The sequence below is a fragment of the Falco naumanni genome, chromosome 12 (assembly GCF_017639655.2).
Source record: "Falco naumanni isolate bFalNau1 chromosome 12, bFalNau1.pat, whole genome shotgun sequence".
Taxonomy (NCBI): domain Eukaryota; kingdom Metazoa; phylum Chordata; class Aves; order Falconiformes; family Falconidae; genus Falco; species Falco naumanni.
This window is the reverse complement of record NC_054065.1, coordinates 33,479,066-33,503,018: the sequence shown is the minus strand read 5'-3', so window position 1 is coordinate 33,503,018 and position 23,953 is coordinate 33,479,066. Positions and strand designations below refer to the sequence as shown.

The 23,953-nt window shown below is 49.4% G+C and overlaps 1 protein-coding gene and 1 long non-coding RNA gene across 2 annotated transcripts; one reads left to right on the top strand and one right to left on the bottom strand.

The window, feature by feature from the left end:
- Positions 1-1,844: 1,844 nt before the first annotated feature.
- On the bottom strand, positions 1,845-16,517 carry TTL (tubulin tyrosine ligase). The gene is made up of 7 exons (XM_040611949.1): positions 16,208-16,517; positions 11,939-12,017; positions 9,973-10,205; positions 6,726-6,861; positions 6,370-6,639; positions 5,254-5,397; positions 1,845-3,388 (listed from the first exon to the last, which is right to left on the bottom strand). Exons 1-7 carry the CDS (start codon positions 16,362-16,364, stop codon positions 3,271-3,273), a joined length of 1,137 nt encoding a protein of 378 aa, XP_040467883.1. The 5' UTR covers positions 16,365-16,517; the 3' UTR covers positions 1,845-3,270.
- Positions 16,518-20,513: 3,996 nt separating this feature from the next.
- On the top strand, positions 20,514-23,011 carry LOC121096247. Its single transcript, XR_005830416.1, has 3 exons — positions 20,514-20,574; positions 20,810-20,969; positions 21,269-23,011. It is a non-coding gene; the product is annotated as an uncharacterized LOC121096247 (long non-coding RNA).
- Positions 23,012-23,953: the final 942 nt, after the last annotated feature.

Genomic DNA, 23,953 nt, shown 5'->3' with positions numbered 1-23,953 from the left:
AATCCTTCATGGCTGACGTGAAGTGACACAACTAAGCCTAGCAACATTCTGCAGTGTGATAGGTGTCTTCTGGAAACCCAGCACCATCCTTTGCAAAAGCTCAGGAAACAGAGCAAGACCTTTTCTATTGACCTTTTAGCTGACAGATGCTAGAAAATATTGTTGTGTATTCCTAAAAAAAGAAACAAAAGTCTCACAAGGGCTTGTGAGCATCATTTGCAAAGTGCTCCCACAGCTGCAGTGCTCAGGCCTCTGCCAGACGCATCCTCTGCTCCACCTCGTAGCTAATATTTTGGGCAAGACCTTAGGCACCATGCTCCCCATCCTTTATCATTCACCTCCCGCACTTTACTTGGGGAGCACTTTGAGAGCAAGTGGTAAATATACGCAATAGCTGCTGTTTTCCTCCTGAGGCTGTTGCTTATTTCTGAAAAAATCAGCAAACAAGTCAATGATTAAAGCATCCCTGAATCACTACCTCCCCCAAGCCCAGCTGAAAAGGCAGGGTATGAAATAGCTGCATCACCTGTGGTCGTGGCTCTACCATCAAGCTGAAGCATTCAGCTGAGCAGCAAAACCAACCAGCTGCTGACATGGGGGTGAAAAAGGGGGAAGAAAAGGCCTTGGAGTTAGGCAGCAGTTCACGAGTCACTGCTCCTCCCGGGTGTGCCAGCTGCTCCAGGGGGGCCGCTGATTCTGCCTGGGTCCCGGCAGCTTTCTTGCCCTTATCGCACTATGTTGGCAGGAATCTCATGTTACTGTGCAGTAAGGGAGTGATGTGGGTTTTCAGTTTCCCTTTTGAGGGGAAAAGGATGGGTCTGGCACTCCAGAAAATGAGCATTTCTCATTTCATTATGATGGGGAAAATTTTCTGCCATCTCTGCTCTGCTCTTGTTTGCCCTAGAGCTTGTGAGAGCTCAGTGTCTCCTCTGTCACCTCAGGCACATCCTGGACCACAGCACTCGCTATCAGGTCTTCCCTTTGCTGGGCAAAAAGATGTAATTTTTAAGCTCACATGAAAATGTCAGTGGAGATGTGGTGAACTTTGCAAGTTGAGTAACAACCATTACAGCCTACATTTTACCTTGTAGCATTACCCCTACACTTTACCTGGCCTGTTGTGAAATTTTGACACCTATCTGCTATCATAAAGTTGAAAAACCCAACCAGTCCTTCCTTCCCCAACAACCTTTCCCCAGCTTATCACTCAGCATTTCCCGTCTCACAAATTCAAGGTCCCTCTTCTGAACACCCACAAGGCCCAAATCCAAAGACAGACCTGGCACTGGGGATCTCGCTGGAAGCGAAGCCACCCGCTGGCACCTGCAGAGCAGGGGAACAAAGCTGCAGCCCCAGTTTCACATAGCTCCTGCTCCCCGTCACTTCTCAGGGTGCACCAGTGTACCCTGTGTCCGCCACACCCCCTGCAGATGCAGATCCATGCTGCGCTTTGCGGCACCGACAACTTTGAGGGGCTTGTGTGGTGCTCTGATGTGCCCTCTCCGTGATGCTTCCACAGGGTTTTGCTAAGCACTCTGTTCTCTCCTGGATTTCAATGGCCCTGTGTGAAATGGTGCCGCTTGTGGATTCACAGCATGTTGCAATGGATGTCCATCCCATGATGGCATGATCAGATCAAAATGCATCACTCCAAGGAGGCCTGAGTGCTTCAGTCCCGCCTACAGAAAGGTGCTAGGATCACCTACTGGCATAGACCTCTGAAATCTCCATTGTGAGCAGAGATGAGTACACCAAAGCGCTAGGATCTTCTGAGAGGCAGAAATTCCATTGCTTGGTTCACTTCCCATTACACACAGGCAGCCACAAGCTTGTAAACTCCACAGTCTCTTCTTGTTTGTTTATTTTGGGTAACAGGAACCAGTTTATTTCGGTGTCAACCATCCCGCCCTGCCAGAGGCAGCAGACACAGCCCTGAACACCCCTCACAAAACTTGCTGCTGTTACAAGTGCCACCGTGCTCTGCAAAGAGTTCTAGCTTAGGAGAGATGTGCTGGATGCACACTGAAAATTCAGATAACCCTTCACAGGGTGGTCAGCATGCCAGGGATTTAATTATATTTCAAAGTACACATTAGCTCTGAAATTCAGGGACCACAAGGAATTTAACCTCCCCTCCCGTGCAAAACATCTGCCTTCCCAGCTGTGTGGCAAGCCTACACACAAGGACTCTCTCCCCTGGTCTACAAAACCTCACCCACCTTTCCCCTTGCTGGGACTGAGCTGTGGACTGTGCTCAGGGCAAAAAATAGCAGTATTTGTCACATGTAGGAGAATAAAATTGGTTGGATCAAACAGGATAAACATTATTTGGGTTGAAAGATTTCAGATTAAAGCCTCAAATGCAGAGTGTAAATTCACTGAAGTGTCTCGGAGGAAGCTGAGATCGGGTTTCTGCTATCTGAAACACTTTGAACACAGAAGTGATGCTAGAAAACCTACAGCCTGCCGGTGAGCCCCAAAAGGGGTGTGTCTACCTCTTTTAAACAGAATCCAACTGCATCAGACTGGGATGGATACCGATTCAGATCTCATTAGGAAAAGGGATAACTGTAAACAAACAAAATTGCCTTCCTTGTATGGGTTAATTCACCATCTGCATTCAGCACCCTTTTGCCAGCTACTGCCTGGGCTGTTCAGCCAACCAGCTTGGAAAATGACCTAAGGAAACTGAATTCTTGGGTGCTCCTGGTTTTAGGCATCCTGCGGTGCAAGAGAGCTTGCTCCTTTCTATATAACAAAGCAGGAACAAAGGAAAGGAGTCACCTATTTGGAGCTGAGCTAAGGCACTAATGATGCAGTAGGTGAGGAAAGAAGAAACACAGCGGGAGGAGGGCAACTTCCCAGCCATGATGTCCCAGATCATTGTTCTCTTTGCTCAATTCCCTTAAAAAACCCAATGTTATCTCTATAGAAAAGGAGGAGCTAATACAGTATTATAGTATCCCTGCTGGGGTTTCATTTTAAGGTTATTATTTTTTTGTTCTCCCAGAGAGATTTGTTTCAGGTATCAAAGTCACATGAGCTGTTTCTGAAGTGGATTTTGGTGAATGCAGGCAGAGCTATCTGAGCAGCTCTGGCTCATCACAGCTCTGTGTGGATGCCTGTTCTGTTGTTTTTCCCCATGATTTCCCAGAAAATAAGAAGCCTGCCTCTGTCACTTTTTGGCATGATACTGAGATAAGCCACTGTGCTGTGCTGACCCAATGGGTGCAGTCTCTCCTATGCACAGCAGACGTGTTCCTGTCGTCATCACAGCTTGATAAAGATCGATGATGGCTGGCTTGTCTTCTGCCCTGTGTCGTTGAGGGGGAAAACGCTAGAGATGGCTACATCCACGATTCCTTGGCAGAGCTCTGCATACAGCTTCCTAAGAGACGAGAGGGAGATATCAGATGCCCAGGCAGGACAAACCACCAGAGCCCCGACCAATTTTTACATAAACATGCGTTCTTCCTAGCAAGATCTACAAGATCCTGCTCCCATTACGGGTAGCTCCAGGGCAGCAAACAGGAGGGTGACATCTCTTCTGCCTCCTCCCTGCCTACCCCAGCAGCTGTCTTCTTTTCAAAGAACTGAATCCCCAACATTGCTCTCTGCCAGACAGGACCACAGAACCCATTATCTAAGTTTACTGTCAGAACAGGCTCCTGGGCAGAGTCTCCACATCCTCAGGCCTCAGACCTGAGTCACCACAAGATGTATGGGGGCAGCCAACAGCGGAGTACCCCCTGTACCAGCCTTCCAGCTCAGGGAGTCGTGATTTATCACATCAGACCCCATTCACATGGGGATGTGCCCCATAGGCACTGCTCTGATGCATTCATGGTTTGATGAAATGCTGCACTGCGCTGCAGCTGCGCACATCAGCTTGTGACCAGGCACAGAGACTTCACAGGACCCTCCAGAAGCGTGGGATGTGTTTCACCATGGCATGGCTCAGGCAGAGCAGGATTAGGGAGGAGAGAGACAAGGTGTTTGAGAAATGAGTTAACAATAGCTTCACTTTCTGCTGAAGGAAATACAAGTGTAATCTCCCTGAACGTGCTGGCATCTGGGACATTTTTAGCACCAGAGCTGTCTTTACTAGGATTAACAATGTCTTTCACTCTATGTCTTTGGGGCTACATGACAGTAAGATGCTTTTTCAGCTCCTGGGAACATTACTGCCTTCAACAGCCAATTTTTGTCTCTTAAATGGGAACTGTGTGATTTGGGTGCTTCAAATTCACATAATCCTGAGGAGGAGAAGACATAAATAGCCAAAACCCTACCTCAGCTGCTTTTGATGGCTTCCAAGTGCCCATGGAGGCACAAAGCAAACGGGGCATTGCCACACCCCAAATCTACCCAGCAACAACCAAATTCTATCCATACAGCAACACAAGGAGGTGCAATGCAGTATTGCACCACGGTGCACATGGTGAATAGGGCATCCTGCACACATAAAGCTCACTCAGCCCTAGCTCTGAAAAGGCTGCTGAACAGGCTCTCTGGTAAGTTTGACCTGAATTTTTTGTCTACTGTTAGCGGTGATGTAATCTAATTGATATCTAATCTATGTCTAATCTAATCAAATTCTAATGTAGTGATGTACAGCCTGTTCACGATACAGATGCCCATTTAGCAAAGATTTCCAGTCTCCCGCAGTTGTCTCAATCACATAATACAGCACCTCCAGCTGTGCCTATGCAGAGATGCTCATGGCCACAGCTGTTGGGCTGACAGCCTCCCTGTGACTGGTGGGTGCTTTGATCCAATGTCTGCAGCATCCACAGTGTGCTCTGGGGTCCTGCTGCCTGCAAATTCACTCACTTTCAGCTGCTGCACTTAATGCTACTCATCATGTGTTCAGGTAACGACCAGCCACCAGTGGCTTCACAATAGAGTCTGAGAAACCACCTGTCCCCCAAAGTGTTAATTCAGCAACATAACTTCAACTCAACAGCATTGGTAACAATGACCCAAGTTATATTCAAACCCATTTGTCCAAAACCTGAGGTTAGCACCCCATCTCACATGGGAAAGAAGATGGGGGATACCAAATACAGAGACAGGAGCAACAAACTTCATTCAGCTGGCACTTAGAGCAGTGCCTGGTATGGGTTAGCCTGGAAAACTCCTCTGCCTTTCACTTTCTTCCACCTTTTTCACTGGGAGCTAGGTCCCAGCCATATTTTTGGTGAAGCAATGAATGGTGGCATCACAAGGGTACTACAGAAACTGATTACTCACTGGGCACATGCTGGGGCCCCATTAACTTCTATCAGCCAGACCTTCAGCTCCTCATCCACCATGAAGTCAAAGCCAAAGAGCTGGAAGCTCTGGTAGTGAAGATGCTTTGTGCTGATTGCAGGCTCTATACACATAAGGCAGCTTCTGTGAAGGTAAAACAGAAACCCAAGATTAAAAGCCCTGCGGACACACCTGCCACACTGCAGCTTCTGAGGGCACGTGTATAGCACGGTTGAGTGGAGGGGTCCCCTGGTGCCCTGGGACTGCCTCAAATCACAAACTAAACCAACACACATCATGGTGACCAGGTCCATCGTGCAATCATCAAAACACATGTGGGGACACACCTGAGTTAACTCCTAAAGAGCTGAGTAGTAGCATCTACCCTCACTACCTCACTAGGCAAGTTGAAAAACTTGAAAAAAATGCTCAATTCGAACCTGGAGCAGAAGGCAGAGCCACAAAGGGCTGCACCAGGTCCCCAAGGAACTGCCACTGACGGCTCATTTGCCTCTGAGTCCCTCAAAGATTGTGCCATGTCTTTTGGTGTAAATAACAGCAATGGGGTACTTGCAAAGTAAATTCCACCATAAAGGATCACTTTATCAAGACCCAGATTCTCTGCAGGACCATGACCTCCCAGATCTCTCTCCAGGCACGTTCTGTGCCCAGGAGATAGCTGGCTCTACGTGGACTAAGATGACCTATGCCAATGAGATGTGCTGCTGCTTGCTGATGTGGGGGGAAGCAGCGAGATCCTGCAGACTTGAGTCCAGCTTCCCTTCCCCTCTTACACCTTACACGTTTTTTAATCTCAGCCTCTCCCAGCCCTGTCTTTTGACCCACCCTCTTCCCTTACCGAGTGATCTCACTCCATCCCTCTTCAGCCACAGCTGGCAAAACGCAGACACAGACACGTACCCTTGAAAGAACAGCACATAAGGAGGTCCCTTTTCATTGAGCAATCACATTGCTCAAAAACATTTGTTTATGGCTTTTTCTTAATCTACACAACTGAAACCCTCCCTCGTTGGGTCTGTGCTTCCCCAGCTGTGCTCATACACATTCCCAGTCACTGAAAGGTTAAGTTCCCCTATACAACAGGCAGCTGACTACCTTATTATGTGTTTGATTTGCAGTAAGATGCTATTCTCAAGCGTTGTGTTCAGGGCATCCATCAGATACTGGTTGAACTCCTCAAAGAACATTTCATTCCCTTCCTCATACCGCCCGTAGTTTTTGGAATATTCCTTCTGAATGCAGTGATTGGTCAAGTGGCAGGTTTTATCCTGGAAATTAGCACTGTTATATGGTTCGGAAGAGGTCCGCAGGACACCCTCTCTGTAGAGGTAGATATTATATTGATGATCCACAAGAACCCAGCTCCTGGGGAGCAAGAAAACAAACACTAGTCTAAAAAAAAAAACAGCATGAAAACGAAAAATGGTTATTACAAAAGCAGAAAAGGTTACCTGATGTCAAACTTGCGATGCCCTGGCTCTAAAAGCAGAGGCCTCTCCAGGTATTTCTGAATCACATGCACTTGTCCCTGCTCATCAATGAAGTCCAGGAGCTCTGCAGCCTCTGAAGAAATCAGGATCCCTTCCCCTAGCACAGAAAAACGAAGACAAAATTAGGTAGAGGATCCTCCTACCTTTGCTGGAAGTTTTTCAGGGCCCAAGTGAACCATGGCTCATTTGCCCAAAAAGCCACATGACATGCAAGTACCCATGTCCCCAGGGCTGGTTGGCACCCAAGTGATGTCACGCTTGCTGAATATCAAGCAGTTAATCGCAAATGGATCTTCCTGCTAGCATGGCGCGGGGCGTCTGGCTCCCCAGTAACCAGAGCTAACAGAAACGGGAACCAAGTGTACTGAGATGGCATGGCCTGCCTGGGGCTCGTCTGCAGGGGAGTGCCTACCTAGGTGCAACAGCAGACGGGGACTTTGGCAAGCAGTGAGGCAACTGCTTCGTTTGGGGGAATCTTCTTCCTTTTCCAGCAATTGTTTCACCTGGCCTTAGCAGGGGTGTGGGTAGCAACAACACTTGTTGAATTTTGTTTTGTTGAATTTTGTTTTGTTTTCCCCTGTTTTTCAGCAGTTTGGAGAACAGGGGCTTTGGCAGGTTTTTGGGTTTTTTTTTTTTTAGGAAGGTTTGTGGTTTTTTGTCCTAGACTCAGACTTTCTGCCCCTGCCTGGCTTCTCGGGCTGCCAGAGGCAGTCACACTTCTGCAGTGTTGCCTTGCTCATCAAGCTGATTTAAATCACTATTAAAATCATTGCTGAATTAGGAAAAGAACTATCTCAAAATGCTCATCCACATAGTCAGTATTTTCCCCTGCTGTGGAAGCTTTTCATTAAAAAAATTACATGTGCCATTTAAATACTGCCACATTTTGGCTGAAGCTGTCACTGTCCGTTTCCTGCAAGAGTCCAGATATGAAACTGCTGTTGCAGAGCAATGAAGAGGGAACAGATCCCTTCTAGAATTTGATAAAGGGATGGCATGGTGCCACATGAGGGATAAACCAGCTCAGCTAAAATTATCTAACACTTCTCTGGCATGATGTCCAGTCCTCAGGCATCCAGTTGACTTTTTGGACTAAAGCTGATGACTTAGTCTTAACTTTGTGCTGAGCGTTTTGGAGGAAATAGTGAAAAGAAACACTTTTCAAGGGAGCAGTGTGGGGAGAACGCAGGTTTGGAGCACAAGATTTGACAGGATCATCCCATGGAAAATGCTCCTAGCTGTGATTCCTGAAGATCAATGTCAGTACAACCCTGCAGGTGCTTTCACTGCTCCCTGCTTTGCATACAGGAGTCACAGCTTCCCAGCCCTACTGACCCCCTACCTGTCCTTGCGTTCTCTACCAAAAGGAAGTCCTTCAAATTATCTGTCACCCATGTTTTACGCAAAGGGGGAGATTTTTTTAGTCCCCTGATCACAGCAGAGCAGGCACAAACTTGCATCGGTACAACTGCAGGCTGTGTGCTAGGGGAAGGAGGGAAACAACATCTCTGTAAGTCAGTAAAGCCCCTGCCTTGGGAAGATCAGCAGGCACCTGTCCAGCACTAGACAGTGAATCAAGGGAGAGGTCAGCCTAACTGTGCACCTAGTCAGCAACCCAGTGAGGCAGCAAAGCAGCTTATGTGGGGCAGCTGTCCCTCCTCTCAAAGGAAACATCAAAACCTCTAGCTACAGTTGAAAAGTCTCTCAACTTTTAAGTTAGGACATCCTAAACCTTTAATTTCCCTTTCACTGATGGACAACCACACTTCCACTAGACCTGTCCTGAGTTAGGGGCTGTGCCCGAGTCAAGATCTGCCTTGGCAATTAATTTTGCCAAGGTTTCTTCTTCATCAGAAGTAATCCCTAGACATTGACAACTTCCCTCTAGAAGATTAACATGAGGCTCTTTCCACCTTAATTCCCAGCTTATGTTCTTCAGCACACTGATAAATATGAAAGTTTACCCTGCTTTAATGCAGAAAAGGTGGGATCACACTTGAATAAAGGATGGAGAGTCTAAAACTCCCCAACGGACAGCAAACCAAAGCAATGGCATTTTCAGTTGCCCACAATGATTCTTTGCCAGACTGTTAGACCATACAGAAACACATTCCCCCACTGGCATAATGAAAGGGCTCACTGCCCCTTCCTCCCTGATGAAGACGAGCATACTCTTCTGATGCTTCTTGGTAACACAGCCAAGAGAGCACAGCAATGAAGGATGCCAGAATGAAGGACAGTTTACCATGCAGCCTCCTTACAGCCATCTCTGGCTTTCACACTCTGCTGATTTTAGAAAGACTGCATCAGAGATGACTCTGCAAATTTGAGTAATACATGTTGGCTTGTTCCCTTTGGAAAGGCCAGGTCCTTCCTCGGGCTGGGCTCTGCTGCCTGGGGCCTGCACACATGGCAAGGCCATTCTGATAACGTGCCCATGACACCGCTGAACTGACAGACAGCGCATGGCTACCAAATTATTACATCTATAGCTGTGTCCAGCCGTCTCATCTAACTGCTCAGTATTTCTGTAGAGTAAGCAATGCAATGACCCTGGCACAAGAAGGACACATTACCACTCCATTGCCTTATTCAAATTAAAGGGACATACAGGCACTGCATTGCTTGTCTTTGCTCTGGTACCTTCCCCTGAGGCTTGCACGTAATTTTGATGCACAGAGCTCGTGGCTACTCAGCCAGTCTCTCAGTGTGACCATGGGTAGGTCACTGGCACCAAGCATCTGCGTTTGGCTGAAAGACAAGCAGCAGTATTTCTGCCCAGGTGAAATCAGGCTTAGCTGCAGCACTGAGAGTTGGGGTCCTTGCCCGTTAAGCCTGCTGCCCTGCCTGCTGCCCTCCCCCACACATCCCATTCTGCTCCCTGTTATCACCTGCTCTCCAAATTCCCCTTGCCTGCTGCCTTCTCCCTGCAAACTTTCCTGTGTTTTTGAGGTGCATGTGTAGAAAACTGGAGGTCCTTTCACTGCCATCCATGTCCCAGGTAGCATGTGCATGTTATAATGCTTGCCAGGCTGCCAAACAGAAAAAGAAAAGCCCTATGCTGGCTTAACTGGCATGGATTTGGCAGGTGAAGCCCTTCACAGACAGGCTAGATACCAGCTGGGCTCAGCCAAACCCCAGGACTCTACCTATCAAGTAAAGGAGTAAGGAATAATGAGCAGGTGGCTCATTTTGCTGGAGAATGAACCTTTGGCACCAGCTGAAGACTTGGCGATCCACACATTGCCTTCTTTGCTTTCCCGCCGCCTGTTGTAAGCTGCCAAGAAAACTTCCCGCTCATCCGTCCTTGTGTTGTTTATGAGATGGCGAATCCCATTCTGTGCTGGAGCCATGGGGGTCTTCAAGTTTGTTGGGTAAATCACATATGACTCAGGGAACCATGTGCAGGACTCCGATAGTTCAGGGCTTGTCTTGATTAGCCTGAGTGAAGAGAGACAGGCTGTTAATCTCCAGAGTGCCTCCACCTGCACAGACATCATTTAATAAATAAAAATCATTAACTGTGCTCTTCTGTTTGGTGATGAACAACAGCTTACAGATAGCCTGTGCCAAATTACTGTATTTTCCTTAGACCCCTGAAATTAGGGCTTCCCTAAAGATGATATGGCAACCTCAACCTGCAGCCGAGCACTGCTCTTTGAACTAGACCTGCCTGCTTTCAATAAATACTTTGTAGATACTGTGGATATCATGAAACAATCGGTGGAGGAGTTTCCACTTAACTAGAGCTTATGGTGCATTCCCTGCATTGTCTCTGCACAAGGGAACTGAAGAGGTGCGTTTGCTAACACAGAACAGGGCAGGAAGGATGCTGTGATCACAACCGGCAAAAGGGAGGCCAGGGCAGCAATGTTCCCTAAGGTGATGCTTAGCTCTTGATCCCAATCCCCACTGAGATCCATTCAGGTATCCCAGTTGTACATGAAGACCACCAGGAACCCACAGAAAGCAAGGACACCAATACACATTTCGTGTCCCAGGGTGTCTGGGATCCCCCTTGCATTGTGCAGCCTCCGATCCCTGACACATCCCTACCACCAGTAAAGTCTAGAGATGCCAGGAAACTCCTGTCGGCGGAGGCCAGGCCTGTTTTCTTTCAGTCAAGGGAGCTGCCTGCCTCTCTGAATGCTCTCTCTGTGCTTTGCTTAAGGCCTAAAGTAGAGCTCATGACTTGTTGACTCTCTCCATGCATTTGTGCCTCTCTGTTGAAATGCCAGCCAGTCAGCAACACCCTGGGAGCCCCGAGGAACACAATTTGTAGTCCCTTGGGCTCATAAGCAGCTTGATCTATGGTTGAGTCCCCAGTTGAAAAGGCCAGCCAAGCTCTGGGAGAGAAAAAACAGGTGTGGAAGACTTTTCAGCACTGCCTCCAGACCACAAGCCACAGAGAAGTCCAGCTGGGGAGCACCGTGAGTGCTTGTTTAAAAAATGCTCTGCTAGTTCCTGACAAACACCATCACCACTGCAAAGAAAGCACCTGGAATTCAGTTCTTTGCAGGGGAAGGAGAGGCCTCGGATCAGCACACAGTCTGCAGGACTGCATCAGCAAGAGGCAGCACTGGGAACAATGTGGAATCAAATGCCTGAAGGAGGCCGAAAGCTCTGACACAAAGATGCCTTAATGGCCACAAAGTTTGCACAGGGACAAGCGTTATCTGCAATGAAAGCTCCTCTGCATTTCCCCAGGAGACCCTGGTACAGCCGGTCATGCAGAAATAACTCCCAGAGCTCTTTCTGGAGATGTCTCCAAGCATTTGTTTGACAAACAAATCTGATTAGCTAAAGGCATATTAGTGTCTCATCTCTGGATGAAACACAGAATAAAAGGAATAGGTTTTTAATTAAATGTCTCCAAGGAAAAAGAGCAGATACGTTATTTTTTTCTTTTGATTTGGCTCTAATCTGATTCAATACACTCTATGGTTTCAAGCAGACATAATTCAGTGGAAACAGCACTTCCCCTGAAGTTACAAAGAGGTCTTTCTGCACTCAGATAGCTTTACAGACCAACAGAGGAGTCAGAAGACAGCATGTGCTAGGACACTCCCTGGGCAGCTGTTCTGTGAAATACCCTCCAAACAGGTTCAACACTCGACAACAGTTAGAAGAAAAATTTCTGCCAATCCCATGTAACATTTCAGTGAATTTCTTACTTCACCAGAGATGCTTTGCGGCACAGCTTGTCTGCTCCCCTGTAGTAATTCACCAGCTGCACAAGTCCAGGTTCATGGCCTAAAATGGGGGAACAAAGAGATCAGTCAAACTCCTCACTTAATGAAGGCAAACCACCTGCTTGGTGCAAAGGATCTGTGCAGTAGGGAAGGGAAAGGCGGCTGTTTCCTTGCCCTGCATCATAGAAACAGGCTCTAAGCTGGTGCTGGCTCCTGCGGTTTCCTTTCTTTTAATTATGAAAAAGCATGCATTTAACCAGGTCTAGTCTGAATTCGATAATTCCATTTTCCAAAGGAAAATAATAATTTCCTAATTCACATGGAACTGGCAGCACCACCCAAAAACATTCTCCATTTGCTGGTGGGAGTTTTTAAAAGCCAAGATTTCAGTTACTCTTAAATGCAGTAGGAGGATGCAGGGAACCACACCATGCTGCAAAGATCACAGCTTGGGAAAGGGCCTTGTTTCTTTGTCACATGCAGCAAGATTCACTGTTGGACCCGATATCACAAAACACTGGGAAGCATTAGAAGATTGGGAGTCTTGCTTCCCTCTGCCAGTTTGCAGCAAGCCCCCTCAGATAGCTGGGGTGGGAAGGAACCTCTGGGGGTCTCTGCTCTAAATACCTGTTTGGTCAAAGTCTGAGTAGCTCTAAGGATGAAGATTCCACTGCTTCTACAGGTCCTTGTTCCAGTGCCTGACTTGCCATCCTGTGTCCCCCTGACTATCCTGATGGCCCCTGCTGGAGTCACTCCAGAGCATCTATGCCTTCCTTGCAATGGGAAGTCCCAAACTGGTCCCAGTATCCAGCTGTGGCCTCACAAATGCCAAATAGATGGGTATCTCCTCATCAACACTAGACTTCACACCACAGCCTGTACTCTTTCACCTTCTCACACTATACGAATGCTTGTGCTCAGCTGGAAGCTCTCTGGCGGGGACAGGACGGCAGCAGGTGTCCAAAGGGTAACGCTAATCAAGGCAATGCCACACAGCCTCTCTCACGTAACCAGTGCAGCTGAACACGGACGTGCAAGAGGCAACTGATGCCTGGGGCAATACCTGGGTGACTGGTGACAACAATTGACAAGAGCATCAACAGGGAAAACATGCCGAAAAACTGCTCTGGTTTTAAATGACCTAGGACCAGGGTGATCCCCCAAGCATGGCAGCTACTTCCATCTCCTCTTTTCAAAGAAAATGCTTGTGGGAGTGATTTATACCCTGAAAAAGGATTCAGGGTTTTAGTTATTCTCCTTGGGGTTTGCCTGGGAAAAAAGGCTTGGGGCAAACATTACCTTAAAGATGAGGCAGCTGCAAGATCACAGAGAGTGAATATCTATTTCCACTCCAAAGTCACAGCCCTGACCTGGATCACTTTTTTGTTCACAGATCTTAAAATGTAAGATAGCTGAAAAGCATCTTCCGGAAAAGATCTGTAACTTCAGACACTTCCATGTATAGTCAGCACTGCCAGGCACTAATTTACTGAAATAAATTAGTAAAAAACGATCAAATTTCCTTCTGTTCTCAGTTTTCGCTTGGCTCCTGGAGGAATTGAGGTCCAGAAGGAGATACCACCACTCTGAGTGGCTATGCTCCACAGTGGTCAGCCCATCCTGTTACCAATGACAAGAGGAATGGGGCTGGTGGGAGGGGGAGGATGGAAGTGGCTGAAACCACCTGCTTTGAAACCACTGCTGCTGGATAACTGACCTGCTGGGAGGCACATCCTTGTTGGTTTCCTGAGATTTCCTCCATGGAGCAGTGGGCTGCAATGTGGAGCCTGGTGGCTGGCAAGGAGGGACCACTGGGCAGAAAGAGGAACGGATTCTCGGGCATATTGTAAGGTCTGCATCATGCACTTAGCAGGGTTAAAAGCTGCCAAGGCACTGAGCAAACTGGCAATTCTCCCGTGGCTGGCAGGGAACAGTCCAGCATCCTCTGCTCCATGAGGCCTCTGCAGTCTCTTCTTCCTCTCCCTCCCCCTCCTTAGCACAAACTGCTTTTCCATTAGATACAGCCTCAGATGCAGAGACACACAGCTTAAGGGCACAATCATCCAAGAATTAGGCTATCAGTGAGAGCAACAGAAGCCCCTGCAGCTGGACAGAAGCAGGGGTACATGCTGAGAGTCCCCACGTCAAATGACTGAGCTCAGCCCCTAAGTAATGCAAATCCCTACAGTTCCCTTGAATTAATGTCTGCTTGCACTGACTACACCCTTTATGAAAACCAAACCATGTCAGCTTTGATGCAACAGTTGCTCAAGAGGACAGCTTTAGGAAGATGCACCAGAGAAGATACAGCTTTTTGGAAGAGGTACCAAAATAACCATGTTATTTTTGGTCTGAATCTACTGATTTCAGGCAATCAGCTCCTGCTGTAGGAGGATGAGTTAAAGAAGCCAGAGCCATAGCATCATCCCTCTCCATGGGTTATAGATGTATCTTGGCCCAGGCATCCCATGGCAACACATGCTGAAGAGCTCACTGAAGCACTTCCATCAACCCAGGGCTCCTTCCAAGGATGGAAGGGGTTAGTAAGAGACGGCCACGAGCCCACCACAGCTGAATGTGCTGCGCAGGCCTGCTCACAAAGAACTGTACTTGTTCTGCAATGAAGCCTGATGCTCACAGGCCCTGCCTGCTGCCCACATTAAGGCACAGGTCTGCTTGCTGTGCCTGGCTACTGTGTGTGAGCATCTGCACTGCTTAAGCCTCTCCCAGTGTTTCCCTGCCTGCTGTAAACACCCTGACACAGGGAGGTGACCAGATGGCATTGCCATGTGATGGGGGACTTTCTACTCACAAACGTGCGTGGAAACAAGGGAAGAGTTGCTGGAGCTGATGACTTTCAAAGCAGAAAGAGCGGTCAGTGCTGGGTCTTGACTGCAAGAAAGCAGCTGCAAAAGCCGCCCTACCCTGGAGCTGCTGGGGCAAGGGGGCTCCTCCTGCTCCAATGTTTCTGCAACCAACAGCTGTGCAGCAGAATCACCCCAGGAAGGAAGCAAGCAGGGCCAAAGGCTGGGGGGAGGCCAGGAGGGCCCTGCCAGCCGTCAGATACATAGGGGACTACAGGAGGGAAATGCACTGCTCTGATGGGGCTCGGCAGAGTCCTCCTGCCAAACCTGAGAGGCCTGGTGACAGGAGCCAGTGCAGCAGCTGGCATCATGCATGCAGACCTGCTAGCCTCACAGCTCCTGACAGCTCACCCCGAGCCATGGACAATGACAGTGCATCTCTGCTCCCCACTGTGCCCTACCACGCTGCCGGTACCTGCCTTGGCTCTCCCCGCTCACAGGCAGCTCATGGCACTGTCCCTCCCTGCTCCTGAGTTTCTTCCCACCTGGTGGGGTGGAGGGCTGGGGGGTGGCTGTGCCAGCCCTGCCTGCCAGGATCACAGTGCACATGCAAGCAGGGGACAGGCCCGCACAGGGAAGGTCCTGGGGCCCCACGGGCTGGCAGTGTGACAGAGGGGCTCAGGCAGCCGGGGAAGAGGTGATGTGGGGGGTGGCCTGGCCCTACACACACGGGCTCTGGAACAACCCTCACCCTGTGCCAAGCAGGGACTAGATACACTGTCACCCCCACCAAGCCCCTGCAGAGGCACCAACCGCCCCCCCCCCCCCCCCCCCAGTCTCAGCTCAGGGTCGAGGACCTGAGGCTCAGACCTGCTCCCTCAGCTGCCCCACACCGCAGAAGCCCCTCCGTGAGAGGGGAGCTCAGCACCGAAACCCCTGCCCGCAGCAGGCGGGGACGCCACCGGCACCGCCGCGCTCCCCCCAGCCCGGCGGGGTGACTGAAGCCCCCCGCGCTGGTGAAAGCAGCCCCCAAAGCACTGCTGTGTGTGTGGGGTGTGTGCACCCTGAGGGTCCGCGACACGAGAGGGAGGGGATCCCCGGGCGGGGTGCGTGTTTTCGGGGGGGCAGCGGTGACAACACCCTGTGGGAGCTCGGAAGGGGGGTCCTGGGAGAGGGAGCCCCTGAGCCCTAGCGGGGGCAGCAGCCCCTGGGCCAGGCCGGTGGCCGCTAAGAACCCTGCCGGGGCGCCGGGCAGGGGCTGCAGGGGGACCCCCGGCCCCCACCCTTTGTTGCGGGCGGGGCAGGCCGGGCCAGCGGGCGGGTCCCCGCGGCGGGGAGCCCGGCACGGGACAGGCCCGCGGCCCGGTGACAGGAGGCCTCCCTCCCACACCGCGGGGAGGCTCCGTGCCGGCCCCGGGGGGCGGGGGGCAAGAACGGGGACCCTTACCCAGCCTGCCGAAGGGGAGCCGGTTCCTTTCGCCCAGCATCAGGTTGAAACGCGGGTTGTCCCTCCGGAGCCGCCGCCACTGCCCGCTGCCCAGCAGCAGCCGGCTCACCTCGGCGTACACGCTGCTGCCCTCGTCCCGCACCACGAAGGTGTACATGGCGGCGGGGAGGGGCTCCCCCCCACCCTACCCCCGGCAGCGCCAGTAGCGCCCCAGGCCCATGGGGCCCCGCCGCCGCCCAGGCAGGGCCCTGCGCGGCCGCCGCCGCCTCACTCGGCTCCTCATGGCCGGGGCCGCCGCCCCCCGCAGCCTGCCCGGGGCGGGACGGGGGCTGACCCGGAAGTAGAACCGCCTCGGAAGAGCGGTGACGTCAGCGAGGTCGCCCGGCGGGCAGGGCTGCCGCTGCGGCCACCGGGGCTGCCGCCGGGTCTTCCCGCCTCGTGTTTTGCGTCCGGCTGCGGGTTAAGCAGCTCTGCGCGGGGAGGCTGGGTCGGGCTGGCCCTCCCGGGCCGGCAGGAATGATGGGGCTTGTCGTCGGGGGCCTCGGGGGAGGCGGAACAAAGAGCGTCCCGTCCCGGTGATGTGAGCCGTGCGCGCTTGGCCTGGCCTCGCTACACTGATCGTCAGCGCCTCCTGCCCACGGCCTTGCCCTGGAGCTGCGCTAAATATCACGGCGCTAAATATCGTAGCCCCTAAGGGAAAGACCCAGGCCCGCTAACAAACCCTGCCTCAGAGAGCATGCGTATGGTCAAGTACGTTAGGTAATGGGCTATGCAAATGTATAGCCAGTCGCCTATACGGGCCTGCCCAAGCGCGGCAGGATTTTGTACGTAGTGGTAATGCGAGTACTGTGTGTGCTGCGCCAGCTTTGTTTACCGGCATCCAGACTCACGCAGCTGTAATAAAAGTGTCTTGTCTCCGTGGATGAGATTGGCTTGTTGCACGCCGGGAACGGATTTGCATTTTAGGGACAGCACCTTGCGCTGCTCCAGGCTGTGGGCGCAGCAAGGTGTTGGTTGCCGTTGTGGTCCCCGCAGCCTTGCAGGCTGGTGGGACATGGGTCTTGGTCTTGCCACCAGAGACATGGGCTGGGGCATTGCCAGGTGTGGCCTGGACCTGGTGAGGGGCTGCACGCAGCCTTGTGTAACCGCACAGGCTGCTGTCACCACACCGGGACGTCAGAGAGCTGGGGGGTCAGCCAGCATGCCATCCAGCAGGAGCCAGACAGGCTGGAGGCAAGAGGAGCCCCATGACATTCAGGATGAAGGGGAAAGTCAGCCATGACAGAGGCTGGAGCCGGGGGGGCTCTGTGAGGAAGGCCCTGGGAGCGCGGCAGGCACAGCTCCGAGCCCTTGGGGCAGCGAGGCAGCGAGGACCCTGCAAGCAGGGGCACAGGCAGAAGGTGGAGGGAAGGGACTGTTCCCCCCAGCTCAGTGCTTGTCAGACTGCATCTAGGTACTATTGCCCAGTTCATGAAGGATGTTGATAAACCAGAGTGATAAACTGCTGCCAAAAGAGGGGAGCAAGTGAGGAAAGGGCCAGTTTGTCTCCTGTGCTCTGCCCCCTCAGACCTCAGCTGTCCGTGTTCGGGGGTGATGCACTGCTCTGAGCCACACCACGCTGGGACTGGGGAATCAACAGACCTTCTGAATCTATTTGACTCATCATACCACATTTTTCTTGGTATCTTTCAGTTTTCCTAAAGATGTGTTCTTATCTCCTCACGCATTGTTACCTAGTCTGGGTTTTCTGTTTGTGAAAACGGCTTTTTGTTTGTAACCATCACTTCTGTCTTCATAAACAAGTCTGCAGCAGACCAAAGACATCTTATTTCACAAATTCAGAACCTGGAACTCAGATGCTCCCCCACCCCGCCACCCCCCAAATCAGGTTTGTCTTAACAAACCTATCAGTAATGTAAACTGAGTTCTTGAGTTGGTTAGTGTCCTGTTTTTCCTACAGACACTGTATGACAAGGAACGACATCAGCATTGCATACTCTTGTTAGTGGCTATAAATAATGATGTATTGCCAACAAGTTAACATTTTGCTGAAGAAAACTCAGATGTGTGGTAGATTGGTCATGACCTGCACACTGATGTTATTGTCTTTCCTTCTTTGACAGCACAAGGTGTTACGTGATTTGCAAACAGAAAAATTTAATTAAAAGTATTACTGCTATCTCATTTTCTGCTGCTAAATTGTTCAAATTTTTTTTAATGAAATGCTTTTCACCTTGAAAGAATTATGGATAAGGACAACAATTAGTGTTTCTAAGCTGATATAATGAAACACTGATTTTCTTAGTAGTCTAAGGTAAAAGCAGAACACTTAACTATAGGCCAGATGGCTAATAACAACATTCAAATGAGAAAGATCTGTTGGATTATTCTTTGTCAACTTTGACAGGATGCCAAAGTGGAGGTTAAAATCGGGCGCTATTGTGTATCCTGTTTGTTACAGGAATGAAACTTGGGAAACTGAATTTAGTCTTTTTGAAGCTAAGTCTTTTCCTGAACATAAACCAGGAACAACCAGAGCTTAAAATACCTGCCCAAGGAAAGGGAAAGGCTAATAAAGCAATATTGTCTCAACCCCGCCATACAGAGGTGAGCCATGGTGATTTCTTAGTGCACAGTTTGGTCTGTGAGGGAAAGCCTGTGGGTACGCTCCTGGGTGGGCAGAGTGGGAATGGGAACTGTCAGCCCTCCAGCCCATTAACTTGGGGCCCCATCTGTTGTTGTTTTGACAAGACTAAAGGTATGGGGAAGAAACCAGGACATTAAATCTCACCTTTCTCCTGCTCTAGAGCAAGATTGTACCTTCTTTGTTGAAAGTTTTCCTGGACTGCTGCTTGCCAGATTGTGACAAAGCGAATTTCACAGCTTGCTTTGCCCCCTGTCCTGGAGGGCTCAAAAGAAAATGCTGGAGCATCAGCCTGCGCAGGCTCCTCTGCCAACAATGGAAAAATGTCCTTTCCAGCTCTGCTGGCAGCTAGCAGGGTGGCTGAAATAAGGTGAGGCTGTAGTTCTCCCAGGTCAGAAACTGATGACAGCATTACAAATATAATTTATTATACTCACAGGCATATAGAGAAGATGTGAAAACTCCTGCAGTTACTAAACATGAACTAGTGAGAGATACCAGCTTGTCCAAACCCAGAAATTTCTACTGCTTTCTACTCTTTGGCCCAGTTTGCCCACTGCCTAGTGGCACAAGCACCCTGGTGTGTCTCCACCACGTATTTTCTGTAGGTTGGGGAATGCCCTGAGAAGGCACCAAACTAGTGCTCTGCACTCTGCACTTTTGAAGGTATATCATGCTCAATAATTAATGTTAGTGCATTGGGGCTAGCTGATTATTAGCTCTGGTCTGCTGCTGCGGAACCCACAGCAGTGCGCAGCAAGATGCTCTCTTCCCACAGGTTTGGCAGGTTATCTGACCCAATCTTTAAGACAGAAATAATATGCAACATTGCCTCAGCCTTAGGGTTGTTCTGAGGTGTTTGCTTTCCTTTTGTTGCCTTAAAGCAAAGAGGTGATGTGTAAAATTTTGCCGGGCAGCTTATTCCTACTGGGAGGCGCTCTCTGACCTGGGATCGTGTGGCCCTCTCCACCCGCTCTCAGGTGTATCCTCAGTTCATGTTACCCTCAAAGGGCTGTGTGTGGCTTAGCTCAACGCAGTTTACAGCCCCGGGAATCATGGTGCGCCTGGGACTCAGGTGCTGAGGCCGTTCCCTCTTCCCAAGTTACGAAAGTACAGCTTGTCGGGATTCCAGATTTATAGATAATTTGGTGGCTCATCTCTGTGGTTTGCAGAAGTGAGTGCAAGAGGCAAAGGCATTCTGCAAATTTAAGATCAATGTGTTAGATCACTAAACAGAATGAAGTCCAATAATAAATTTTTCAATATTTCATGCAAAGGTTCCTGTAGTGGGGTGGGTTTGGTGGTCTTTTTTAGCTTAACTAAAACCTTATTGCACACACACTAGATTTAAATAATCTGCAAAAGCTTTTTTTCTTTGTACATGTGGGACAAATGCTCGCCTTTCTCCATTCTCAGTGAGATTCCTGCATGTGCTTTTTGCTGGCTTTAAGCCTTGCTGTGATCAGTGTCCACCTAGTTTTGAAGGTAGTTTTAATAACATTTTTATTATTATATATTATATAATATATAATATGTTTATTATTGAAAAATAAAAATACAAAAACCCCTACCAGTAAACACTGCAGGCATATGTTTATAATAAAATCTTCATACTGTTTTGTACGACCAACCGTTTGTTCCCCAGGGAGCCGACCCAGCCACGTCGGGGCAGGCAGAACCCACAAATCTGTGAAAAGGAAAGACTGTGCTTGTCCACCAACTGGTGCGATTATTTTTTCCTTTTATTTTTTCTTTTTCTTTTTTTTTTTTTTTGCTTGTTGGAGTGAAAGAAGTGTGAAAGTGAGACCCACCATGGAAGGAAGCCTCTCTTTGATGGGTGGCTCTTGGCACGTATCCTTTTGTGTATTTCCGGGTGTCGATGCAATTAAAATGATGTAGTGAAAAGAGCTTATCCTTGCTTCATTTTCCCGGTTATTATTTATTAATTTTTTATGAAGTTTGCAAGCCAGCCAGGTGCTTGGGGTCAGTGAAGAAGGACCCTGCTGTGGCCAGGAGCAGATCCTCTATTCCCCACCTTGCTTGCTGTGCTGCAAAAAGCCATCCCCTCTGTTTTTTCTCCAAGATACACAAAGGAGAGAAGCCTTCCCTTCCAGCCATGTGTGTTTTCACGCTGACGGTGCACCCCGAGGTCCCCTGCCATGGGGACAGGGCACAGCAGCACAGCCATGCCAGCCCAGCACAGGCTGCTCCTGCTCGCTTAAACCTCAGTGCACCCCTGAAATTCTGACCCTGCGGGTGCTGCGTGGTGGTGGTCCTTGGGTACTGCCCAAGGGTATGCTCTCCAGCCTTCTGCTCGCCCCTTGTTGCGGCTTTCCTTTTGAAAATCCACACATACCCACCCTTTTTTCCCCTATTTTTTTCTTTTTTTATTTTTTTTTTTTTTTTTTTATTTCAAGTTGGTTTCTTAGGAAATGGCAGAGACCACGTCACAGCTCGGTGCCTGCCTCCTCACAATAAAGCTGCTGAGCTCGGCACTGACATCAGCGGGATTTGAGGAGCTGGTGGGGGGAAAAGGCCCCCAAAGTACTTGATGCCTCTGGGGTGTGTGAAGAACCAAGGCCGGGAAGGGGGATGGAGGCCAGACCCGCCTCCATTTTGTTCCTAGAGAAGTCAGTGTGTGCTCAGCCTCTATGTTAGACACACCAGACTCCACGCAGGCAGGACTGGGTAGACACGTGTCCTGTCCCCCCAGCACTGCAGCTTTTGGGGTCATGATGGAGAAGGGATGTGCAAATCACACTTGGGCTGTGGGGTATGTGCGTGACCTGTCTCTGATCAGGCAAGAAAAAGGGGTCCTGCTGAATTCTGGCTGAGGGAACGGCAAGCTGAGAGCCCCCCACCCCACTCCAGACCTGCCTCCCACCCTTGTCCAGAGGCACCGAGCTCTCTGGGGCTCCGCTGACCAAGCAAGGGCTGCCGCCCCCAGAACGTGGGGCACCCGTCAGTGCTCACTGCAGAAATGGGCTGAGCACCTTTGGGGGGTCACGGTGAGCCATGAGAAGGACCACCCCCGCCTCCCCAGATCCGGTGGGTGGCTCGGTGACACCCCTCCATCACTGCCTGCAGTCCCTTGCAGGACAGGAGCTGGTGGAGTGTCGCACGTGGCCAGAGGGCTGTGTGTCCCCGGGAGGTGGTGGCCCCAGCCCCTTGCGTGGCAGCTGAGACCCCACACACTCATTTACAAGCCCTGCTGCCGCTGCACCCCCCAGCCCTGTTGTGCGTGCATAGGCTGCATACCCGGCAAGTGCCCGGGGCTCTGGCAGGTCCATCTCCCCGCGCCGGAGGGACAATCCCCGTGAGCAGAGCTTTTCCCCGCAGCCACCATTAGCCTTCAGTTTCTCTTCCTGGGCTTTGTGGAGCATGGGGAGAACCTCATGAAGCAAGGACGGCCAGTGACAGCACTGTCATGTCTGCAGCATGCCTGGCCTGACACCTTTTGCCTCTGGAGAGCCTCAAAAAGTGAGGGAACGCCTGGATTTTACCAGGATTGCAAACTAGGCTGGAGCAAGCTGTTGAGTGTATCGGGGTGGCCATCACCCTCGTAGAGCCCCTGGTAGGAAGAGCCCCCCAGCAGCAGGTGCAGCAAAGTGATGTGATCTTTCCATTTTTCAGCTTTTTCTTTTTTGCTTTTGCAGCAAAGATTTCCTTTATTGTGAGCTCTTGTGCAAATCTTTATTGCCTTCCTTCCCACCTTATGGCTTATCTTGTGAGTTGTTGATACTTATAAACAACCTAAAATATCTAAAATTATCTATAGTCTTTAAACCTTATATTGATATAGTAAAAGTTAAAATAAAAATGAAAGAATCCTAGATAGTATCTGTAACTGTTGGCCAACTAGATGGTGTATAGATCATATGATTTTTTTTAACCTTTTGCGTTTACCATTGTTGCAGATTGCATTTGAGTTACCACATGTTGAATAAGTTGGATAGAACAAGAATTAATACGTGACAAAACCAAAAATGTGTCTTAACCACTTAAGACAAAAGCTCTCTAAGGCTGCTATCAATATTAGTGTGTTTCTTTGTTGATCCCTATTTCGACATACCGTCTATGCAACATCTAATATTTTTCGAATATCTCTCGCCTCGATTCCGTGGAGTTTTTGTAGTTTCCACTTAATACCATTTGATGTGTGCCCAATAAACAGAGTAGCCAAATGCCCTTTTCCTTTTTCTGATTCAACATCTAGAGTGGTATATTTCCTTGTTGCTTCCTATAATCGATTTAAGAAATTTGTTTGGGACTCTTTCTTATCCTGCTTTATTTCATGTTGACAGCTTTTGGGGTGGCATTATGTATTCCAAATAATATCAAATTTTGATATCATCTTATCAATTTTCTATCATCTCAATCATTAGGGTTCCATGGGGATCTGTCAAAGGGAAATGTAGTACTGCCCTTCGAATCTTATATCTTTCTGTACTGTCAAATAATATGTGCAATATTGCATCTGTATCTTGCCAATCTGGGTTTTGTGTTTTAATCATCATTTCAAATGCACTTGCCGCCTTTTCTGGATCAAATTTTCAGCTGCTATTTTCCAATTATTCAAATCAGTAATGGAAAATGGTGCTTTTATAAACATTGGACCATCATTCCCTGCTGCCTTCTGCAAAGAGGCTTGAATCGCTAATTTCAGAAGACCTTTCAGTATTGATGGTTGTCAACTCCTGGTTCTTTTAGAAACAGGAGCAGGTGTAGGGGTCTGTTCCCCTACTGTTTCTGATTCCATGTCACTATTATTTTCATGTGTAACTTGCAACCTAGGTGCAGTTAACCTTTCAAAATCTTCTTCTATATTTTCATGGGTTAATTTTAGACACCTCTGCCCTATGTTACAGGCAGAGCAACATTTTTTCAATGTTTTATTGCTCTTGTTATCTTTTCCTAATGTCAAAGCTAAAGGATCCACTGGAGTGAAATTAATTCCACATTTTTTCCGTCACTCTGGTTGTTGTCTTAACGTGAAAAACATCAGCACGTATTACTTCATCCCCTTTTCTTTCTAGTCTTAGAAACAGTATTAACTGTAACAACATATTATAATTCAAAGTTCCATTTACTGGCCATTTTTC

Coding starts and splice junctions, on each gene's coding strand:
- TTL (XM_040611949.1), bottom strand. CDS start 16,364: ATGTACACCTTCGTGGTGCGGGACGAGGGCAGCAGCGTGTACGCCGAG. Junction 6,640..6,725: donor CATCGCAAGTTTGACATCAG/GTAACCTTTTCT, acceptor CTTGCTCCCCAG/GAGCTGGGTTCTTGTGGATC. Junction 3,389..5,253: donor GGGGCCCCAGCATGTGCCCA/GTGAGTAATCAG, acceptor CTCGTCTCTTAG/GAAGCTGTATGCAGAGCTCT.